The following is a 22,639-nucleotide window of genomic DNA, read 5'->3' as shown; positions in this document are numbered from 1 at the left end:
GGTGACACGTTCATCTTTGCCGTTTGCCGTAAACATAATTCTAAAAACTGTCTTGGTCTTGGAGGTTATTCTCTTAAAATCAGACTATTGTGTACAGGCTAAGCCTTTTCAAAATTATCATCCTAGTCTACGTTCTCCATCAAAGCAAGAATTGAGTCCGTTACTTTGTAGGGTTTACAAAGAATGTCCAAACATTTCAGTCTGTGAGATCTTACTCGTTCAAAGGATTTAAAACGCATAGTCAAGGTCTCAGTGATATGATAATGAATTTCATGTCGTTGCCATTCAATAAAAGTCCTTCAGCAGTATACGTCCTATTAAGTTGTTTCTTCCCAGACCTTTTTTTTTTTAGTATTGCACCGAATGTTGTGATTTTCCTGAATTTTTTTCGTCGCTCTTACACCAGGCTGTCTGGAGACGGAGCTTGCTCTGGAGGATGAGAAACTTACTACCGGCGAGCGAAGTTTTACAGCTCGCAGTAAGTTAGGCTTGACAATATAAACAGCTGTTTCAACCGGCTTACCCTAATAGTCCATTAAATTTTATTCAAAAGGGGGAGATAGCGCTTATCGTCTCGGGAATTGTTTTGTTGTTTTGTTATGTTTTGTCTTTTGGGGGTTGTTGTTTTTGTTTGCATTTGTTTTTAGGGGTTTTCTGCTGCTGTTGTTGTTCTGTTTTTTGTGCGCGGCATGCTAGGCAATACGAGGCAAGTATGTAAACTTCCCTCCTTCCCTCCTTAATGATCAGGGCTCCCAGTTAGTGTCAACGGCTTTAGAGGTATTCTTATGTGCCCACCAGTTTCATAGCACGTAGCGGGCTCTGTCGGGTATATCAAACAAGGACTGTCCCCCCCCCCCCCCCCTTCTCCACCCGTATTTGAGATAAATTCAGGACATTCTTAGTGTTAAAAAGCTTGTGCTAAAAAAGATCCTTATCCAATAGGCTTGGATAAATTCAGCCTGCAGAATTTCGAGCATAATTCACTACCCGCGGTAGTGAGCATTCTACCAGCAGACTACCGTGTTTTCGAACAATGATAACAGAATAGGAACATTCGTAACACTGTCTGAAGACAATGCTTTTAGTTCAAGAAAAATAATAAAAACGAAATTGAAAAGGAATCCATCGCATGCCGGGCACATCGGCGTTAGATCAGAAGCACCTGTCATCTCTGTTTGGAGTCTGGATTTTGTTGTGGAAATAACATTCAAGTGTGCTTTAAATTAGATATGATTGTCGCCTATTTTCGCTTTTAAATTTCCCGGGCGCGGCCATCTTGGTTTTCATGACGTAATACGGTTGCTCTATTGTTTCACGCAAAAGAACTTCTGCTTACTAACAATAGCGGCAAAGCAATGATGTCATAAAATCCAAAATGGTGGTGCCCGGGAAATCTAAAAGAAAATAGGCGACAATCATATCTAATTTTAAGCACGCTTGAATATTATTTCTACTTCTTGAACTAAAATTTAGAATTTAGACACAGTTTCCAACGATTTACCGTCCATTTGTTTTCGGAGCAGAGGTTCCCTTTAAAATCACCAGTTCGTGGTAGCATCACAAAGCTCTTGTTGGTAACAAGAGACAAAAAATGTGGCAGTCTTGTCACAATTTAACTCACTGCTTTTATTTTCCGTTCCACAAACAACCTCGTCTTTGAAGAATATCAATGCGTCATGAGTGATAATTTCAGTTAAATAAAAATGAGGAGAAAAGGCTAAAGCCAGCTGCGTGTTCTCCTTTTGTTTTACACTTTGCAGAGATTTTGACCGCGGTTTCTTCCTCGCATAGGCAAACATACAGCACCGTTTAATAAGGCTACGAGAAAAATCCGAGCATTCATTTATTAGCCAGGAACCGTGTACAGTGAACTTAACGAAGGTTGTATTGTGAACAAAAGAGGAAAATCATAGCACACAGTTTCATTCACGGTATTATAATTTTTTGCAAGATTTTTGACATGGTGTGGGCCTTTATCACTCAACAGTCCTTCCACAAAGTGGTGCCATTTGCTGCATCGAAGGAAACCTATCCCTTCATAGACATATCTTTAAGGCAAACAATTCTATCTTATCAATCTGATCTTTAAGTCGCCAAAAAGACTAGATGAGATATTTCTCAAAAAAACATTTTTAAAGACCTTCTCGGTCTCCTAGAAATACAGTGAGGAAATCAGTCCACTAAGCGTAGGCCGGCTTTACTGAACCCCTTGAAAAAGTGTAGAAATGAAGTCGGTGATTGGACAATATTTCGACACCATAAAACCATCAGTTTGGAGGTGTAGCATTGTGTTAGTCCTGTGGTCCTAAAGGAAAAGAAGGTAAGTTATTCATTTCCGAAAAGGAGTATTCTAATCCATGGTCGGTAGAGAAATTTCTTAAATTTTTTTTCGGGTAATTCGGCGGAAACGAGTATAGAGTTAAGAGGCAGTCTTTTTTATCAGTCGATCTTGATAGTTACCACTTAAAGCATTGCAAACTTAAAAACAAACTGTCAACTGACTGCACGTAGCTACAAGAATACGTGTAAATGGAACTAAGCGTTTTTTCTTATAAACTTGTTCTATTTCCCAAATCTTGAAAATTCCTAAGAGATCGACAGTAGCAGAAGGTGTGATTCAAATACACAACTTGATTAAAATCTTTTTCATGCCTTAGAAATCTGTCCATCTTATTTTGATGTATTGAATTTAAACAATTCAAATTGTATAGATGTTAAACCTAGCTAAAATGTATATCATAACATTACGCTGGGGATGTTGATCCAGTAACGTTACGGTAAGAAAATTCGTCTTTACAGGTAAGGAACAACTAATGTTGACTACGTCATAAACGTGAGCAGTACTATTCCATAAGGTTTATATCTCAGTGTTCCAATTTACAAATGAGGTTCTCAGCCTGTTCTCAGGGAACGCACTCCCAAATCTTTGATAATTACTAGTTACACGAGTTCGTTCGATTCTTTATATTGTAGAAATTCAGCTATGGTGGACCCGTTCGTGAGTCGTTTCGGGGGCCGACTTATTTCGTTTTACTACAAACAGTAATCAAAGATTATACGAGTGTTTTCGAGTCCTAAAATTTTATAAATTCGTCTACGGTGCACCTTTCCTTGTTCTTTACAACTGGACGTATTTCATGTAATGTTATGGTAATAAAAATACCATCTTAACGCAATATTTAAAGTTTCTTCTCCAAATTCTTCCGCTGCTAGCCTAGCCTTGAGCACAGAGCCGCCCGCTTACCTAGAAATATAGCAGGGGCACCAAACAGATCGTTTCGGTAAATCATCTGTTCGGAAGGCCCTTAATCCCCTACAATTTTCTAAAGGGAATTTTCACCACGATCTTTCGTGATATGGGGAATTTGAGGGCTAGTGTTTTCGGATTGATAAATATGTTGTTTCGGGTACCGAAAAAAGGTCAGCTAAGATTTTCGGAAAGGAAATAACACCTAAGGTTTTCGAAAAATGGGCAAAAATGTCCTACTAATTTCGAAAAAACTTAAGTTCCCCTGGAATGACCGAACAGATAAAAATATTATAGCGCTGCTAAAATGGACCTATAGAGCTTTAAAGCCACTCCAGATCGCCTAAAATAACGTTTCAAAGGATCTGAGAGAAAATTGTCGTTGGGTGCGCCCCTGATATAGAACCAAAACGCACAGACAGAAAATACAAACAAAACTTAATTCGAAGAGAGTTATCTTATAATTTCTAGTATTATATGGAACAACAGTGTCTGGTGATCGAAAACTGTTTCTGATACAGTGTTCCATCATCGTCGTAAATAGCTCCTTTTTTGGAGAGATTCGTCTCTAAGACTGATTGAATTCGAGCGTTGCGTGCTAAGTCATCTCTTAATAATAAATGGTAAAGGAGAAAATCAAGAGATGAAAGAGAAATTAATCTTTATTTAAGGAAACGGACTTTTCTATGTCATAAATTGGAGTTAAATTTGCCACGTTAACTAGCGATTTGAGGTTGGCGGTTTTAGTATTCCTTCAGGTTAATTCGGCTTCAGAGTTTTTATGTTTTGGTTTCAATAGAAAGTAAAAATTTCTATTAATAAAGTAATCTTTATAAAAGGATGAAAAAAATTTTCAGCTTCGTCCTGCGGAGTTGTGACTTGATTCCATGGTACATTTCCGTGGACAATTTTGCATAGTAGTATATTCAATTAGAAACCTTACTCAGGAGATGATGATTAGAGAATTCTGCCGGTTAAGGTACCAGGCTACCAGGATTTGGCTGGAAATTGAAAATAGCACATTTTTCATGATTCGAATCGGGAAGACTATAATGAACATTTTAGAAATAAAAAAGGGGGGAAGCTTTTTTACTTTTTAAAAGAATTACAAAAAACTATTTAGTGATGCTGTTATTGCTAATTATGCGTAGACAAGTTTCTGTTATCTGTTCTGCAACCGCAAGTCACGTGTAATTTGAACGCGAAGCATTTCAGCGTTATCTAATCGACTTCGGTATCATTAGTTTCTCGAGAAAAATTATTTCGCTCTACAGTCGTTATTGTCGTGATGCCCTTGCGAAAGCGAAAGAAAACTTCGTGTCCATTTACATCAGCAAAGAAGGGAAAACGGTGAAGGAGCGACCTAATTCCCCTCAGCGATGAGCGTGCACACAGTCTCGCTTCAAGCGATCGTGGCTCGTTTTCTCTCTTGGGTTAACATTGTTGCTCGAAGTCGGGCGTTGACCGCTCCTTTCCTCGAGTCTTCAGTGTGATCGTTTGCTTGTTCGCGGCATGGTTTCTGCAAGATCGTTGTGCTTCATCAATTTCATTTTTATTTCAAAATAATGTTGGGTGCCGCCTACAATACCGCCAGCTACGCAGGCTACTTCTGCCGATTTTCGCGCCAATTTTGTAGATGTTTGTTTAGCATAGGCTGTCATTTAGCCATTGTTGTCCTGGCCCAATACATGCCCGATATCTGTCAATAAGTCATTCACTCTTGCACCGTGAGGAGATTCTTATCAAACAGACGTATCAAGCTGGAAAATGGTTTCCCGTCTTTTTCGCGATAAAATAAAATCTCGGAGAATGTTCGATGTTCTAAGATACCTTCTTTGCAAAAAGGTGTCGGCGTTTTCTGAAGTTCGCTCCCGTTTAAAACTAATGGCCTGTTTTGTGCAAGGATACATAAACACTTTTGGTATCAAACTTAATGTGAGTGTGGGGAAAAAACGAAGAAACAACGGGAAAATTGCAGGCACCCTTTTTGAGGGCGAAGTGTTAGGAATTATTTCCGATGTTAAGCGCGTTGCTGCGATTACTTGCGTGGGAAAACGAACGTGATTAAGGCGAAGCCTTAAATTTCGCTTTCTCTCTTTGTATACATCACGCGTTTCCTTTTTCTCAAATTTTGATTTCGACATTGAAATCTACAAATATTAAGCTTTCAGAAAATGTATAGGTTGCCGAGGTTTTCTCTGCAATCGCCCGCGTTAACGCTTTATTTCTAACTATGGTCATTTTGGGTATCCTGATACCTTAACTGGAGATAAATTACATGTGAACATCAAAAGCTGTTGTTTGCAAATTTTGGTTTTTTGTTATTGTTTATTCTGCAATTATTATCATCAACAATCAAATGTCGGATCAGTGGTCTCCACAGACCGCTGATCTTTACAGGTACACCTTATTTGCTTTGGATAAAAATTGTACAAAAAAACGAACCGAAAGTATTGAAAGACGTACTTTAACAGCAAAATCCGCTATTGAAAAAGTTTAACGGAAAAGAGTATGTCCATATTTTAAGCCTTTTTATAATGTAAGTACGGAGTCAATTAAGAAAAACATCAAACTCTTGTTTCCCGTTGTTCACTTTGTTGAAGCCAGTCTCACTTACTTAAAATCGCACTTAACTAGTGTTTTCGCGTACGGAAAGAATCACATGTGAGTTGTCAAAGTCAATGTAGTGTTCAAATGTCCAACCATGTTTCGCAACGTTCGAGCTTCTAGCGCACGTCTTAACATCCCTAAGATGTTCGTTCTTTCTAGTTTCAAAACACTGGCCAGTTTCACCCACGTAACATCAGTCATAGGCAGTACAAGGTATTTTATATACTACCCCTGGTTGATGTCCAACAGGAGGTCTGAATTTGGGGGGAGGAAATTCTTATTGCAATGTCATGTTTCTGTAGAATTCTAGTTAAGGATTGAGTGATGCCACTGATGAAAGAAAGAACCGCATAACTGCTGGAATGTTCCTGAGGTGTAGCCCATTTGAAAAACAAACAGACTAATTCTTCAGGTGTAGGAATAGTGTTTGTAGATGGTTTGGAAGACGTCTTTTTTAAAATGTTGGAGATAATGTTTGGAGGATAGTTGTTAGATCGATCGTAAGGCATTGGTGACATGGTTACGTTCAGTGTTCTTACCTTGTTGTGCAGCGGAGTTTAATTGCGCGGATTAGGAGGGTCTCAGCTGTGCTGATCTTGTGACGTTTGTCTTGGTGGGAGAATAAATCTAAGTATCGGTCTGTATGGGTCGGTTTACGGTAAACATCAATGATGATAGCATTGCCCTTGCGAGAAACCAAAGCGATCTGATGGTTTCTTCTTTGATAGTAAAAGCCGCCTTTTCCTCCACGCTCGCGTGAAGGTTGTTGTTATCTTGCATCAGGTGCGCCAGCACGTCTCAGTTGGTGATTGCATTTGGTGACTGATTTCCTCCAGTTTTATTCCCAGCTTCAACCACGTCTCGGTCTGCATTTTTCTCGTTTTTTTTTTTTTTTTTTCATGTTTTTACTGTCCTGTATCTTTCGCCAAAATTTTCTGACACTTTCGGCCAACGCACTTCCAACACGCTTCCGAGCAGATTCCGCTAATCGGTAGCCGAGAGGCAGAATACTTGATTGTAGAATTGCAAACACTTTGCTGGGTTGCCCACAAACTTCTCTCTATCTCCAAACTGCTTCGCCGTTTAGTTCGAAGTGAAACATAGGGCTGTCTTCGTTTACAAAAGGAGGTACAATATTGATTAACAGCGGGTTGATCGGGTTTTCGAACAGCTCTGAAAAGAGCTCCCGATCGCTCACCAGCTGTGCCAACAAGAACACTTTTCAAATTCGCGGTAATTGGAATATTTTACAGTCAAGTGGTTTTCTTGAATGGGTTATTGTAAGTTTTGACATCCATTATTAGGCAGACCTGTGCTTATGACAATAGCTCTTCGACCCAAGACGTGCCATTTTCAAACACAACTCCAACAGGTAGTCTTCAAACTGTAAAGGCGAATGGTTCCTGTTGACCTATTTTGAAACTTCACACGGGTTTTGGTTTAGGAAAGACTTATCTTTCATTTGCCGTGCGTGAAAATTTGAAAGGCTGTTTGGATTGTCAGAAAATCTCTTCTGAATAAGGGGCCCCCTTACAAAAAAATTTTTAAACGCAAAAAGCGAAGGTATATCCACTTACTGTTTCGGCTTAAATTGAAGAAAGTTAAAGTTAAAGTTCTAACTCCAGGAAATCAGAAAAGTAAGTTTTATCAACCCTTGTGGGCTAATTTGAGCCTTTTCTTCCCTTATTCAGGCCATTTGATGGCACTCATGCATTCGAATTTGCCGCTTAACACCGATTATGAATAATAAATGATGTCCAGGCCTTCTGCGCGATGCTCAATTTTCCCCTTAATTCACTCAATGCCCATACTTCACTTACCTTGTTAGGGTTAAACGTTTAGGATGCAATCGCAAATGCCATTAGTTAGAAAGTTATTTTTCAACTAATGCCATTTTTCTTCAAATTTCGGTAAGCGCCTCGTCTCGCCTCATGCTAGCTAGGACCTTGGATCATGTGTCTGCTTCCCTCTTCAAAAGAGTGCCGGTTGATCTTCTAGTGAGCAGTGTGAATAGAGTACAAAACTGTGCTTGTTCTCGTCTTATTGTAGCGATAGCTCGCACACTAGAAGTCGGTTGGTAGCATACTATAGCGATGTGAGCTGTAATTAAGCCTAACGGTTTAGAACTGACGTTTGCTATGATATAAGTCGCTCAAAAAAGGAATGTTTGTACAACCGAAGCTCAAAATCACGCTCTTTTGTTCCGAATCATCCGTGACGAAAGATATCTCAAAGTTTGGTGGAAATGAAGTTTAAGGGTGACTAAGAATAATTTACTTCAAGGGTGGAATCTTGTAAAGGGCTGAAAAGATGGGCTGGAGTAGTGTATGTAATATAAAGCAAAGTTTCCAAATAATACTGAAAGTTTTTCTTTACAGCTTAATCTAAATATTCAGTCATGTTACAAATGAACAATATCGTCCCGATTGTACGGATTCTAGCCAATGTTTCAATGTTTCTCTCAAAAGAGTCTAAAACATGTATAAATATGTGTTTTCTGAAATAAGTATATAGTCTTATGTATTGAACATAAATTTCTAACAAAGGAAATGTTATAAGTATGTCATTATATTAATATACTATATTATAAGTAATTATAATAATAATAAGTATATAACGTGTTAAAATAGTTTTTTTTTTCACAACATTTATGTACTGTGTATGCAACACTTCCAAGCTTTTGAATTACTTTATGAATCAATAATGTAATCTAGTTTTTTAAATGTACTGCATGTCACGTGATTAATCTATTGTACGTTCGCTGGCCGCTCCATTGCCGGATTAGCTTTGAAAAAACGTGTGTTTAAAGCAAATAAATTCAAAGAAACTAAAGAATGCTGTCAAGGACATAATTTCCACCTTTTATCTTCATTTGTAGGTTTCAAGTATGATGCGTTCAACCTTGTGCATTGCTTATTTGTTGATCTTGGGTTTAATCTTCAAGCAGACTCAAGGTGTGTCATCTGTCTCGCACTGATCATTCGGATAAATTCTGCGTTGTCTTTCTTTCTTTATCTTTAAAATTACCTAGGATCGTATATTTATTAAACCTCGTCCATATCTCGGAGCACGCTTACGCACTTCTGGGACTAGGGAAGGGACTGGAACTCCCCTCCCCTCCCCTCCCCCTCCATAACTCGGAAAGTATCGGGGCCTTGACTATGAAACTTGGAGAATATAATTATGACGCCCAAGCATCTTTCCTTCGAGGTCTGCAACGGGTACTGTTGAAGTCTTATAAAGAAAGCCATAAAATAAACAACTTAATAACCTCGACCAAAAGTAGTTAATATTGACTTACCAACCCAAATTTTTCCAGATAAATTTCCTAAAAGTCACAAAGTTTGATGGCACTTGCTCACATATTACAACATGCAGTTGTTAATAACTGAACGTTCGTAGTCTGCGCGGTCAGAATTCTCCCCACCCCCTTCCTCTCCCCCTATCCAAGCCTAGATAGGGTTAATTACGTGCAAATGTTAGTAAGACCCTTTACAGGCATTCGTCTTGCAAGTCTTCCACTTCATTTAGATTTTTTAATGGAAAAAATGAACACAAAGCAGTCAGTAAGCTAATCTATAAGGTTGATCGTTAATTACGAATATTATTGTGGTCACACAAATGCCCTTGCGAAACTGAATAGATGACCTAACTTCAAACAATTACTTTCTAATTCCGTTGTAAGCTCTTAAATCTATTTAGATCTTCCCTTACAATTATAATGCAACAAAACCGCGCAACTCATAAAAAGCTTTAGCGAATTTAGTGAGGTGCTTCCGCTTTATGTAAGGTGCATTGCCTTGAATAAATTCTAAGCGCTTTGTTTGTACTAAGCGAGTTCAGTGATAATTATTAACGCGCAACTACACAACTCACATTCTTGCTACATTCTTGTTTAATTAATGTTTCTTATCTCTCCTCTTTTTTATCATTTATTTATTACAGGGTTTTCATGTCCAACTTGTTTTACGATGGGACCTGACGCTGAAAAGATCTGCAACGACCCAAAGAACTTCGCTCATCCGAAGTGTGAATATGACAATCCTTTCTGCGTCGTTTACAAGGCACTTGGTTCCCTGTTCACTCGCATCTGCACAAATGAAGCCATATGGCAACGGGAGTTGGCAAAATGTAAACAGGAACCCACCTGCAAAATGGGAAGATGCTTTGAATCTGGATGCTTGGCTAAATTCGCTTAAATCTTAATCTGAGAACCTAAAAAACCTGACGATAATGCTTCCATATATTCGTGTAAGACGTTCATTCTGAGAATAAAAAATCATTTACTATGTGCTCTGATCGTTCCTATATTTTCAGTGTCATTCAGAACTGACTTGAACCATGTATTCAGCGTCTTCAAACATTCGTATTTTGGTAAATGATATGAACCCAGACGTCGCATCAAAAATAGATAAATTGTGATCGTCCAGATTATTGTCGTCCAGAAAAGGGATGCAATCACCTGAATAATCTGGCCTGAACCGAGTAGTATCAGTGTGGAGTAGTATCAGTGTGGATCTTTAGTAAATGGTATAAATGTCTCTAGTTATTGACCTTATTGGTCAACGTAGTCACGTAGTCAAAAAAGTTAGGTGGTCTATCAGTTAGGCCTTGATGTTATTGGCTGTGAAGACTTTAAAGTCAGAAGTGGAATACATGAAATACATATATTTGAAATGTGGATGAAGAAATGAATAAGTGAATGATCATCGCTGTTATGTAGGCTTAAACATACCTGAAACGGTTATTCGCTTATTGAGATATGTCAAGATTAATACAACATTTTACTTTACTTTTATCACGCTATTTAAGTTAAATGGCAGTATAGGCCCTTTGCAACAGTTGATCACTTGACCAAAAATTGACAAACTTGCAGCTGCAGCTATATGAATTACAGATATGCAAAGAGCATATTTTAGTTAGCTACAACACCAATTTTCAGACCAATAACCTTTAAGGCCGTGATTTCAGGACGATTTGAATGTTGGAAAAATTGTAGGGTTTTGTATGGGAGCGAGAAAGGCTTGCCATTCAGTCACGTTTTCCGTAGTTAATCGCAAAAAGGAGCTGGTACGTAATATAACTACACAGAAACAAAGAGGGTGACAAACTTAACTGGAATATACATTTTCAGACCAATAAAATGAAAGCCAAAGATTTTGTGCCAGTTTAAAAATTGGAAAATTTACAAGGATTTGTATGGAAAAGCACTGAAGCGTGACTGGATGGCAAGCCGGCTTTTTCTCATACAAATGATTCTAATTTTGAACGTCCATAAAAATTTCCCTTAGAAGATATAAGCCTGTCAATTCGTATGTCAGGTTATTTTTATACGCTCTTTCCATATTTGATAAAATCATTTGCCAAAAATAGGTAAATCATTGTGTTTAAGAAAAGTAGGTTACGTGATCAACTGTTGCAAAAGGCTTATTATGTACTCCATATATTCCACTTCCACGGGTATATTACTGACAAACTCACAATCATAAACAAGCTCCCAGATGGCTTGATAGCTCAGTTGGTAGAACACTGCACCGGCATCGCAGAGGTCATGGGTTCGAATCCTTTTCAAGCCTGGCTTTTTTTCACGCTTTCTTTTTGCAACTGCTTAAGTTGTGTACATAACTGCGTTGGTCATTCAGTTATTCAGATATGTCAAGATTGAGGTAGGTAGGTAGGTAGGTAGGTAGGTAGGTAGGTAGGTAGGTAGGAACTTTATTGCGATTCGGATTATAGAGTAACAAGATGATGCTAGTATCTCCGAAAGCAAAGAGTGCAAGAGTAAAATAAAATGATGAACTTAAAAAAGATCTATACAAAACTATTATATATGTTGTAACAATGACAACCTAAAAAGAAATTATAATTACATTTACGAGCTAAACGACTAAAACTATTTACAGTGTCGGCAGTTCGCATTTCATCTGCAAGAGAATTCCATTCCGTTACTGAAGACCCTACATAAATTGCATCGCACAAGGGTAGGGTTTACACTTAAGCATTTACACCAGCGCGTGGTCGAGCATAAATACCAATCTTCTTCCTGATTGGCAAGCATCTTCTTAATGAACACCGTAATGTCCCTAAAGACCTTGACAGATATTTTTCTGTTCTTAAGAAGTGCATGAATAAATTCGATTGCTTAGTTTACGATATGTTGGTAATTAGAGAGTTAACACCATCTCTCAATGTCCAATCGGACTCAATTCAAGTAGAACCGATTTACGTGGCATTATGTTAATTTTTTGGTGAACTATTTCTGACATTGACTTCATTTATTTCTATCACTTCGAACTTGATAATGGCGTCATGACGACCCCGAAACGTTGTTCGGTTTTATCGTTTATTTTTACTTATCTATGTTAATACCATTCATAGCCAAATCTGCGAGGTGCACAACATAACCTGTTTATTCCGCGACCGAACACTGAGGCCCTCAAGAAAAGTTTTTGTTATAGGGGTGCAGTAACATGGAACAGTCTGTCAGCGGAGGCTAAGCAGGCCTCTATTTTAAATAGTCCATTCCGCTATTGAATTTTAGAATTTCTCTAACTTAGTTTTTGCACCTATAATAGGATTTTTCAATTCTGTTTGTTAATTTTAACTAGGTTTAATGCGCACGGTTCTTTAGAAGGCCACCTTTTAGTGATAAGGATTTCGTAGATAAATAAAGTTATTATTATTATTATTATTATTATTATTATTATTATTATATTATTAATTTTATTACTGTGATGCGCTTTTGATCATATTTAGATGTAAAAAGCGCAATATAAGCATTAAACATTATTAATTTTTATTGAAGAGGGTCACTCTGTCAAACCGTATTGTTGAATGTGAAGAGTCATGTGAACAGGGTCTTTCAAACCATATTCTTGAATGACAAATCTAAGGAATATTCACGAGGTTTGGAGGCCCTGACTTTGAAATTAAAAAAAAAAAAAAGGTTAAAATGCTCAAACTAAGTACTGTCATTTTCCTCCCAAGACCCGTCTAGGCGGAGAAGAGGTAGACTCTAGTCATGTCCCAGAACTCCCTTTTTCCATGCCCTGTATATGTCCTGAACCCCGTTTATGAATAGTGGGGTATGAAAAGTTTTAAGCCCAGAGGGCTACAATAGCGCCAGACAGGGGAATTCGAACATCAGAATGACTCTTTTGGTGGCTAGACTCCCCCACAACGAAGAAACGAGGAAACCAAAATGCTGAAAATCGACAAAGTGAACTAAGTGAATTTCCTCTCTGTTTTTTGCCAGATGAAAATTTGTCGCACTTAGTAATAGTGGTAGTATATATAAAGTATAACATCATCTCGTATCTTACAACGAAACATTTTTTACGACAAGTGTTGCTCATATTTACTCGGCCTGACCGGCAGTCAGGTAATCTTTAATAAGCGAAACGGGTTCTTACTCTACAGAATTGTTTGCGTTAACAGGCGCCTTACCAAGCAGCTTATCAGGTAACATAGCGCAGAGACTTTTAAGGAATAAAATTGTTGTGGCAACAAATCGTAACAAATTCAGCAAGTATTTGATCAGCTTTACAACACTATATGACGTTTGCGCTGGACGATTATAGTAGCAAAGCGTTGCGTTGTAAGTTGTTCGCGCACTACAGTATGTTACTCGGTAATGATTTCTAACGCAACATTGTTATGTCAGAATTTGTCGTTGAAAAAGATACCCTGTTACATCGGAATTTACAATATCATCGTAAACGAAACGTTTGGCTCCGTCTCAGACGAAGCAATTCCTTCAATTAACTCGTCCGCTCACTCATTTGAGTCATTTTCTCTGTCAAATTACACCAAGTCGTTAAATTAGTCATTATTATAACCAAGAGAGGATCTGTGCTGCGGCGGCTCCAAACCTCGTTCCCCGACCCTGGGAACGAGGTTGATGAGTCCCTGTCGTACCAGTATCCGCTCGGCGGTAACAATGGAGCGGTCGCAAAGTTCAAACTATTAAAAAAAAAAAAAAATTTCTTTTCAAGTCCTGGGAATTTCCCAGTTCTTCTTTCGAGTATTGCATCTTTATTGATCAGCGGGACAATATAATTTGTCGTGCATGAAGCTTTTAATTTTCAGTTTCATTTTACGGTAAGGCTCATCACTAAGAGGTTGCTACTTTGGATCACCTCGCTCGATCGAAGTTCCTGAATTTGCAAGTGGCAGATCCGAAGCTGGCTAAATATCTCGGTTCCACTTAAGATGGAAGTGGATGTAAGCTTACGGTTAATTGTTCTAACGATCCTTTTTGTGGTGATAAAAGCACACGACAACGGATCCAAAGGTAAGAACGCTTACGGTTGCTTTTTTAGAATGGAATGCTGTTTGTGCGATGGTTTCAGCAAACATGTTTTTTGAGAGTTCATTCCCTCACGTGCTTGTGCAATACATAGCTTTTGTTCGAATCAGTAACAGCGCGCAGGCTTTATAAGCTTATGTGGTAACGCTGGAATCAAGCCACAGTCAAACAGAGAATATTTCACTGCAGTATATAATCTAGACGTAGATGGGATTAAAGCATAATCCAGCCCTCGGCCCCGATGTATCAAAAGCTACATGTTTCTGAAGAGGCATTACACACTGCGTTAAAATTAATCATTCGATCACGTTAGATATTGGTTTTAAGGGCTTCATATCCGCCTTCTCCAGATTAAATCCTTTAATTCTCCAAATTGTGTTATGTTATCAAATGTGTGTCAATTGATTTTTGAGGTGAATCTAAAAATCCAGTCCTACTAAATTAGCATATTTGTAAAGCCTACAAGCTTTTAAAGCTTGCGCGATATACGGCCGTTTGTGTGATTGTATGAAGAGCTGTTTTTTAATCATAATTCGACCAAGAACAGCAGTGATATTGGCTGTAATTTAGGTTAAATTACAATAATGGAGTAGAAATCAGTGTATTTGTTGACATACACTGTGAAAAATAATTTTGATTTTTGTGTAATTATAACAAAGCACCTTGGAAATTCAACGAGGTGCTTTGTGTGCGGCTTGGTGGCCTCTCATTCTAATTACGGCTAGAAGTCACGTACATGTTCACCGCATTACAACTGACAAATCATGTAAAAACCGTGGTTCATCATCATTCAGAGGTGAACTGTCAGGTAGAAAAAAAAAGTTGTAGCTGGCTTAATTTTACACAATACATTATAATTACCTCCTTTAATAAATGAAGGGGTGCCTGGAAAAAAGCCCTAAGTGACTTCTGATAAACTGCTAGATTCTCCTTTTAAATTTTCTTGTTTTTTCTTGTGAAATAAAAGGAGAATTTGACCTTACATCAAAAGTCATTAAGGGCCTTCTTCTGCGCACTCCTTCAAATGTTGACACTACAGACCTCAGTCACATTAACCAGCTTACATGTAGGAAACTTTAGGGTCTTATGAAAGCTAAAATTTGAAACTACATGTACAACCCACCACCAAATAGAAGCCATCGCGTGATGAGATTTTTACACCCATGCTAAAGATTTTTTATGCAAATTATCTGTGAGGACTTCAGCCTGGAACAGGCTTCTCAATCACATTTCTATATAAAGAAAATGCTTACCTTACACCTTCTTCAATTCTTGAAATAATCAAAAGCTTATAAATGTGTAACAATCCTGTAATTTCTATTAATATAGCTTGCAAATCCTTTTTTGTTCTGTATAATTATTCACTTAGTTGTTTACCACTTTTTTTAGTTTTATTTTAATTGCTGCTGTTGCTTTGTAAACTTTGTTAATACGTAATGTCAATTTGTAAACACCAAAATTTATTTGCATTTAGTTTAATAATAGTCATACCTACCCACCTCAACTAGCTTTAACTATTTGCGAGTAGGTATATACCTAACTTGTAACTCTCTGTTTTTAATAAAGTGTTGTTTAATGTTGTTATTTGTAAAGCGTTAAATTTGTGTTCTAGTAAGATGGTGGCCATGGTAGACTGACTAGTTGCATGTATCTTATAAAGTCCTCCCAAAAATCTGCTTTTCCTTGGTTAATACGTGTAGATGGAAACTCTACTGGAAGGGGTTTTTTTTTGCATTATTTTCTCTTTAATGATCACAGGCAATGAATTGAGACTCCAATTTACAGAGGAAGATAAAAATATTTTGTTGGTCACATTGACTTGGTATTTTAAAATAACCAACTAGTATTTCTGAAATTTATATTGTTATGTCTTCCTGCAGTAGATTTAACAGACAAGTTACTATACCACTGCACAAGGTGCTTGAGAAATATCTCGTCAGCGGCATGCAGATTACTGGACAATGGAACAATTTCTTGCATCAAATGTAAAGGTCATGTTCTAGATGGTTTGCTCTGTGGAAGGCTGTGCAGCGCTGCTGGCTTGGATAGTAATTTAACTGGGCTTCAAGAATCGTGTAACACCTGTCTTTGTAATGGTACCATTGATACTAGCCAATTGAAAAGTTGCAGCGATGTGGATGATGGAAGTTGCTTTGTCTGTCAGTCAAATAGGACAGTCTTGCAGTGCAAGCATAATTGCATGAAGAGTGATCATGATGCACTGGGCTCATCCATTCATAACAAATGTGCAACACTAGGTGATAGGGTGGAAACCAAGAAGAGATCAGGTTGGTTTTTACATCACCTCATTGTTACTGCAGAGTCATGCTGTCTTCATGTATGTATGTATGGTGGTACTTTCAGCCAGGTTTGGTAGATTCTCAGCAGAAAAGTATTGAGATCTATGCCATAAGTACATAGTACCTGTACATTGAGGCATTGGTGGTCTAGTGACCTGCCAAGCTCAATTATCAGTGTGTGTAAAATTTTGTTTTTCCCTACACATGTCAAGTTTTTGCTTTGATTGTATGGCGTGCAACTGAGTAGGGGCTATTATTTTAAGTGTTTAGCAAATTTTTTTTTATTTAATTCAATATTTATTCAGGGGCATCCAATTTAGCAGAGCTAGCTTAAATGGAGCCCTGACACAGTACAAGACAAACATTGAAACATAAAAAAAAAGTTAGACAAATAATTAAGTTATACATGCTGCATGTACGGCAGGCGTTATTGCTATATTTATATTAATCTATAAATAGATCAATCAATTAAGCAATCACTATTTTTTTTGCTATTAATTTATTGTCATGCCACCACTGTTTGCATTGAAAAATTCATCCTTGGTAATGTATTTTGTAAGCACATTTTAGCCACTCTTAATTTCAGTCTTAGCCCACTGTCACTTTTGTTATGCAGTTTCTAACAAATAACATAAGGCATCATTATTATATATTAATTAGAATTTACAATTCAATCTAAAGCAGGTTTGAAGTGGCACATAAATAAATTGTACTGCCAACTTTTAGCTGGTAGCATATCATGTGGTATTCCTGTTCCACGCAGGGTAGCTGTATTAGGTAAAACCAGGAAATTCACCAACTTTTTACTTTGTTTCAGAATTTTCAACAAAGGAGAAAATAATTGTCGCTGTTTGCAGTGTCTTTGGAGCTGCCTGCCTTGCCACCGCTGGGTATTTTGTTTATCGGCACTACAAAAACAGAAGATATAGCATTAAAAAACCTTTTTGGACAGTTGAACTCACAAACCGCAACTACGATGACCTGGACTTCTCGCTTTTGAATCCCATCACTGATGTGCCATTTGTCTACCGTACGGACACAGGGGAATTTGACAATGAAGCTCTTCTTGGCATAGAGAAGCCACAGTTAGTGATGGAAGTTGATGCGGGAGATTCTGCTTCCAGCTAGGAATATACATGTCCGTTTTGTTTCTTGTGTATATTTCTGGTACTTGTTGTGCAAAGTTTAACGTTTGTTTATGATGAAAGGACATCTTGTGTACATGTAACTGATTTGGTTAAGTGGGAGCTTTTATTTATAATCCTCGTATTTTGTTGACTCCAGTGTGCACTGATCTGAGATTGCCAATGGAGAAATACTGTAGTTAGACAAAATAATATTGATTTGGACAAAGAGCAAATGGCACAACAGGAAAAGTGCTTATTGATACCTTAGATTTCATTTGAATGATCACTCTTTAGAATTTCATCTTCTGATGAAAATGTTGCAACCAAACTCCACACCATAGTAAACAGCAGCTAGCAGGATGTTCCACAGCTGCTAGGGAGGAGATTCCAGATTGCTCCTTCAGACACAAGCACCTCAAGGCTGCAATGACACCTGGTTCAAAGTACAGGTAATATTATTATCCTTTTATCTAACGTGTACAGCTGTAGCTGCACCACAGGAAAGTGATTTACATGTATTTCGGAAGCTTTCATTTGAATGACCATCATTGAGGATTTCATTTAGAAAGCACATTTTTGTTCACCAGTCAAGGTTTTATGTAACTCAAAAAGTCTGGTGCCTCCTTTTAGGACAAGTATCATAACACAGCTCCATAAATAAGCAGTTCTGAGGACTTTCTAACTTATAATTACGCAGTATGCATGTATGTAAGCACAATCCTGGCCGGGGCAGCATACACTGTATGTACATGTAGTACGGTAAGAAGCCCAAGGTGTCATTCTTTTCTTTTGTTTGCTTCTACTCAGAAGTAAACATTTGAGCACTCCTGAAAATAACAAAAGCTCATGAATTCCACGAAATGCTGTGCTTGTGCTTGCCCCATTCCAGTTTAACCTATTTTGTCAAGCTTCTGCTTATTGTAGAAGCAGGAACTACCTTCTCTGGTAAGGAAAAAAGAGTAATGGTAATGAATGCAGCCCGCCCTTCCAAGGAATAACAGCACAGTGGAACCCCATGGCCACCCTGATAGCTTTTTCAGTCCCAAATTATCAACCTATATTCTTCTCTTTATTCTCAGTAGTTTCTTTGGTTCTAGTTGGGAGAATTTTGTTAACAACTCTACATTGTTGATGATCATTTGCTTCATTGTAACTTGTATGTTTGAGCGAGCAATGATATTGTTTTGGAGAAATTGGATGTTGGTCAAACATTGGAGTTTAAAGGAGTTAATGTAGACAAAATCTTTTTACATCCACTTTTAACTCGGTGTAGTTGCCGAAACATAAGTTTCCTCTGCTTAGCTGAATTCTTGAACTGAATTACCTTGGTAATGAGACCCCTCAAAATACTTGGTGCCTTAACAAACAAATTAAAACACCTTCTATAAATGGCTTTTGTATCTAAGTTTTTCAAGTTATTTAATTGTCTTCTAGTGTATGTTGCTGTATTCTGTTTTTTACCATTTTTCTGCTTCCACTGTGCTGACATATGTAGCCCTTTGGTGCAGAATTATTGGGAAGAACCAAATGAATACTCTTCGAATTATTTATGATCTTGGTGTTATGTTTTGCGGTTACCTGTACATAAAGTCTGCTTTTAAGCTCTTTTAAAGGGTTGTAAGATATTTCATTTGAGTTATACATAAGGGTTACATGTAGTTATATTTTATTGTTTCCATCCCCCACAAAACAGATATTTATTTTTAAGGTGATATTTTTATTGTTTGTAGCAAACCAAAGCATTAAGGGATTAAAACAAAATACTTAAACAAATGCTTTTTGCTTTCCAAAAACCATACAAATTTGTAAACCAAAAAAGCATTGTCAAACCTGTAGTGAGTTAAATATTTCAATAAAACTGTTATTTAAAGCAACATGTTCTTCACTGGTGTGACTACTGTATTTTATAATAAATTTTGCTGCTGAACTTTGGTTTCAGTTGCACAATGTAAATTAGCCAACTTAATTACTTCTTTTCATTACAACCCTCTTGGTCCAGTTTTGTTTATTTTTTACTGTTTTGCAGATGGTCATTTGAATGGATTGAGAGAAAAGAGGTGCAAGTTGTTGTTTAGCCTGACAAATCCCACTTGCTACAAATTACTCTGACTATTTAATGTGGCAGCAGACTGGATACCATAATTATGCAAAACAGAACTGTCTTAATTTACTACTGTATTTGTTCGATTAACTGCCCACCTTGAATAAGCACCCAGGCTGAAAGCCCAAAAAGTTAATAAGTGCCCACCCTCGAATAAGCACCCACCCCACCCCCTCCCAACAAAAAAAAAACATTTCTTTTCTAGCCTAGCGTGAAGTAAGAGGGGCATCAGTTCTGTTCCAAAATTGGTTTTAGATACGGTAGTCAATGAACTTTTACATTGTTTATGGCTTGTTTATGGTAGCTTTCGCACTTTGTTTTGTCTTGTTGAAGCGAAATAAACTTGTTATCCCTTGTTTTGTTATCCTCTAAAAATGTCCTCGCTTGCTGAAAATGTTGGGAAAATAACAATCACCCACCCTTGAACAAGCATGCACCTCAAATAAGCGCCCACCCTCATGGGCCTAAAATTAAAGAAGCGCCCAGGGCGGTTAATAGAATAAATAGGGTATTTGACTATTGCTTAATTGAAGCAGTTTGGATTTCAAGACCCAATAGGGTGCTGAGAGCTGAACTACTGTGTGTAAACTGGGCCAATTAACCTTGTCCTCAGTCATCCTTGGTATGAGGTCAAATGCCATGTCATATGCTATCAAGTTCAGGCCCAAGCCTCCGAAATAAAGTGTGGCTTGCTCAATAAGCATGATGAAACATGGGAATGAGGCTGCAGGCCAATGTGAGCAATTCATTACTGCTACAAAAAACTCAAGTGCTGCCTTTTTGTGAATAATTTACACAGCATTTTTGCTGGTTTTTTTTTCCAGTGGCACTGACCTGCCAACCACATGGTGTTCTATCAATAATGATGCAGCTTAGAATATTACAAGATCTTGCAAGATTCTTAATTAAGACTAATTAAGAAACCGATAGGATCTAATAAGATTTCCACTTGGGTTATCCAATAGTCACATTATTTTAATGAAAATGATTGTTTATTATACTGAGAATTACAGAATAAATAAGCAACTAAAAGAAGTTCACTTCTTTATCATTTCAATTATCTCAAACAGCTGCAGTAGCGTCTCCTGCACCAAGGATCTTGTGTACATTCTAAGAATTTTGAAAATCTGGACAAAATCCATTGTACTGAAAACAGAATCACCCAGAGCAAAACCAAGGGTGGAGGGGAGAAAGCCACGCCCATATTCCACCATCCATGTTTCAGCAGTCCATTGTACTCCAGATACTTCCCCCCATCCGTGATTCACAGTATCCCCTGGGGAAAACATGTAGCTTTTGAGATTCCCCTCTTTCCACTGACGAAAGGATCCAGTAAGTATGGTGTCAGAAATGTTGGCCCAGTAACGGCCTGAAAAGTAAAGGGCAATTAAGTAAAATAAATCGTAACTGAATCTGAGCAAATTGGACCCCAAGGTAAGGGCCCTACCTTGCTATTTTCGAAAATTGTTTTTCATGAAAATCACTATGCTGAAAATTATAGGGCCCTTTTAACATCACTGATCATTAGATAGCACAAGTTTGGCAGGATGCATGTGGCATATTAACATAATATATTGGCCTTGCTTGTTATAAGTTCCCCACTAGCAGTTTGGTTACATCATCCGACCACTCTAGGGAAGGTCATGAGTTTGAATCTTACCATAACTTTTTCATTAACCCATCCTCTTGACATGATAACTGTTACAACATTGTCAAGGCATCATGTGTATTTTAGTTATTGTTCTGCTCAGGCACAGAGGCAGGCCAATATAATTATTTTAACAATATCTAGTAGGTTTTTCCCAGCTACAGTGGCCTAGAAAATTTATTCTCATTTCCCAAAGAAAATTACTGCTTTTGGCTTTCTCTATTCTCATTGAAACATTTCCACTTGTCCCTCTGTCTCAAAGCCTTTTGCTAACCCCGCTGTGGGGTTAGGTTTGTGGCCATAGTTTGAGACCAGATTTCAGTCTAGATGAACATGGCAGCCATATGTCCAGGATCTGTGGGCTAATGACTGGTTTCCACTCAAATTACCCCTGCAAAAATTATTCTAGACAGTTTGGTCCCTTATATTGCTTTGTAAAGGGGGTGATTTTGCATAAAAATCTGATATCTTTTGAAATTGATACTAATAATTTACTAATATTTTAGTAATAATTTAATGTTATTAATATTCATAAGTAATAGATGGAGATCATTGAGTTTATCAACTTTTACCTGAGTTCCCTGACGTGTCAATGGCCGTACCAAAAAACATCACGTATTCAGTGAGAGATGCATGCAAGATGTACATGGATCCCATCCAGCCCCCAGCATTCATAAAGAGCCAATCCCGCACCTCTTCTGGTAAGATATGTCCGGGGTACTTTCTTTCAAGCTCGTGAGCAATGTTGGAAAACATTGCTTGGACACTTTGATCTGTTAAAGAATCAAACAAGATGTTACGAGTTATATTTTTTTGGCTCAGTACTGGCACATTCAACTTTGTCTAGGGCCGGAAATACTATAATTTTTATTTATCCCGGACTTTGGAATTCAGTAATCCAGGCGCGTACGATTGCAGTCTGGTTTACCTCATTTGTATATGCATCCGGTAACTTGTTTAACATTTTTTGAGATTGCTGATGAACAAATGAGCCAATAGGTTTGCTTTTCACGGCGGTCTTGGTCAATTAAGCATGCAAGTGTAGAATGTGCTGCAGAAACTCAATAGAATGGGTGTTGTGTTCGTGCTGGTTTGTGTCATGACTGAGAATATCAGGTTGTGAGAACATACCTTTTCTGATGTGGCGTTTGGATATCCTTGCAATATCTTCGGCCTGGAATAGATACGTTTTGTTTTTCATCCAGTACTGAATGCCAAAAATGGCAAAACCGATGAGGACTATGTAAGTAATCGCAGACATCGTTCGCGTGCCCGTCTATCGCACTCAAATTGCGTGA

General features: G+C 37.8%; 3 protein-coding genes across 3 annotated transcripts; 2 read left to right on the top strand and 1 right to left on the bottom strand.

Annotated features, from left to right (window-relative positions):
* The first annotated feature begins 8,644 nt into the window (after positions 1 to 8,644).
* LOC146488189 (uncharacterized) lies at positions 8,645 to 10,086 on the top strand. The gene is made up of 2 exons (XM_085119983.1): positions 8,645 to 8,811; positions 9,803 to 10,086. Exons 1-2 carry the CDS (start codon positions 8,745 to 8,747, stop codon positions 10,054 to 10,056), a joined length of 321 nt encoding a protein of 106 aa, XP_084976109.1. The 5' UTR covers positions 8,645 to 8,744; the 3' UTR covers positions 10,057 to 10,086.
* Positions 10,087 to 13,830: 3,744 nt separating this feature from the next.
* LOC146488188 (uncharacterized) lies at positions 13,831 to 19,466 on the top strand. Its single transcript, XM_085121738.1, has 3 exons — positions 13,831 to 14,150; positions 16,046 to 16,453; positions 17,283 to 19,466. Exons 1-3 carry the CDS (start codon positions 14,069 to 14,071, stop codon positions 17,591 to 17,593), a joined length of 801 nt encoding a protein of 266 aa, XP_084977864.1. The 5' UTR covers positions 13,831 to 14,068; the 3' UTR covers positions 17,594 to 19,466.
* A 1,181-nt stretch (positions 19,467 to 20,647) lies between these two features.
* Positions 20,648 to 22,638, bottom strand: LOC146488187 (sigma non-opioid intracellular receptor 1-like). Its single transcript, XM_085121750.1, has 3 exons — positions 22,473 to 22,638; positions 21,914 to 22,114; positions 20,648 to 21,062 (listed from the first exon to the last, which is right to left on the bottom strand). The coding sequence occupies exons 1-3, from the start codon at positions 22,600 to 22,602 to the stop codon at positions 20,731 to 20,733; spliced, it is 663 nt and encodes a 220-aa protein (XP_084977876.1). The 5' UTR covers positions 22,603 to 22,638; the 3' UTR covers positions 20,648 to 20,730.
* Between the last annotated feature and the right edge of the window lies 1 nt (position 22,639).

The sequence above is a fragment of the Pavona decussata genome, unplaced genomic scaffold (genome assembly GCF_977016875.1).
Source record: "Pavona decussata unplaced genomic scaffold, jaPavDecu1.1 SCAFFOLD_11, whole genome shotgun sequence".
Taxonomy (NCBI): domain Eukaryota; kingdom Metazoa; phylum Cnidaria; class Anthozoa; order Scleractinia; family Agariciidae; genus Pavona; species Pavona decussata.
This window is presented reverse-complemented; position numbering and strand designations above follow the sequence as displayed.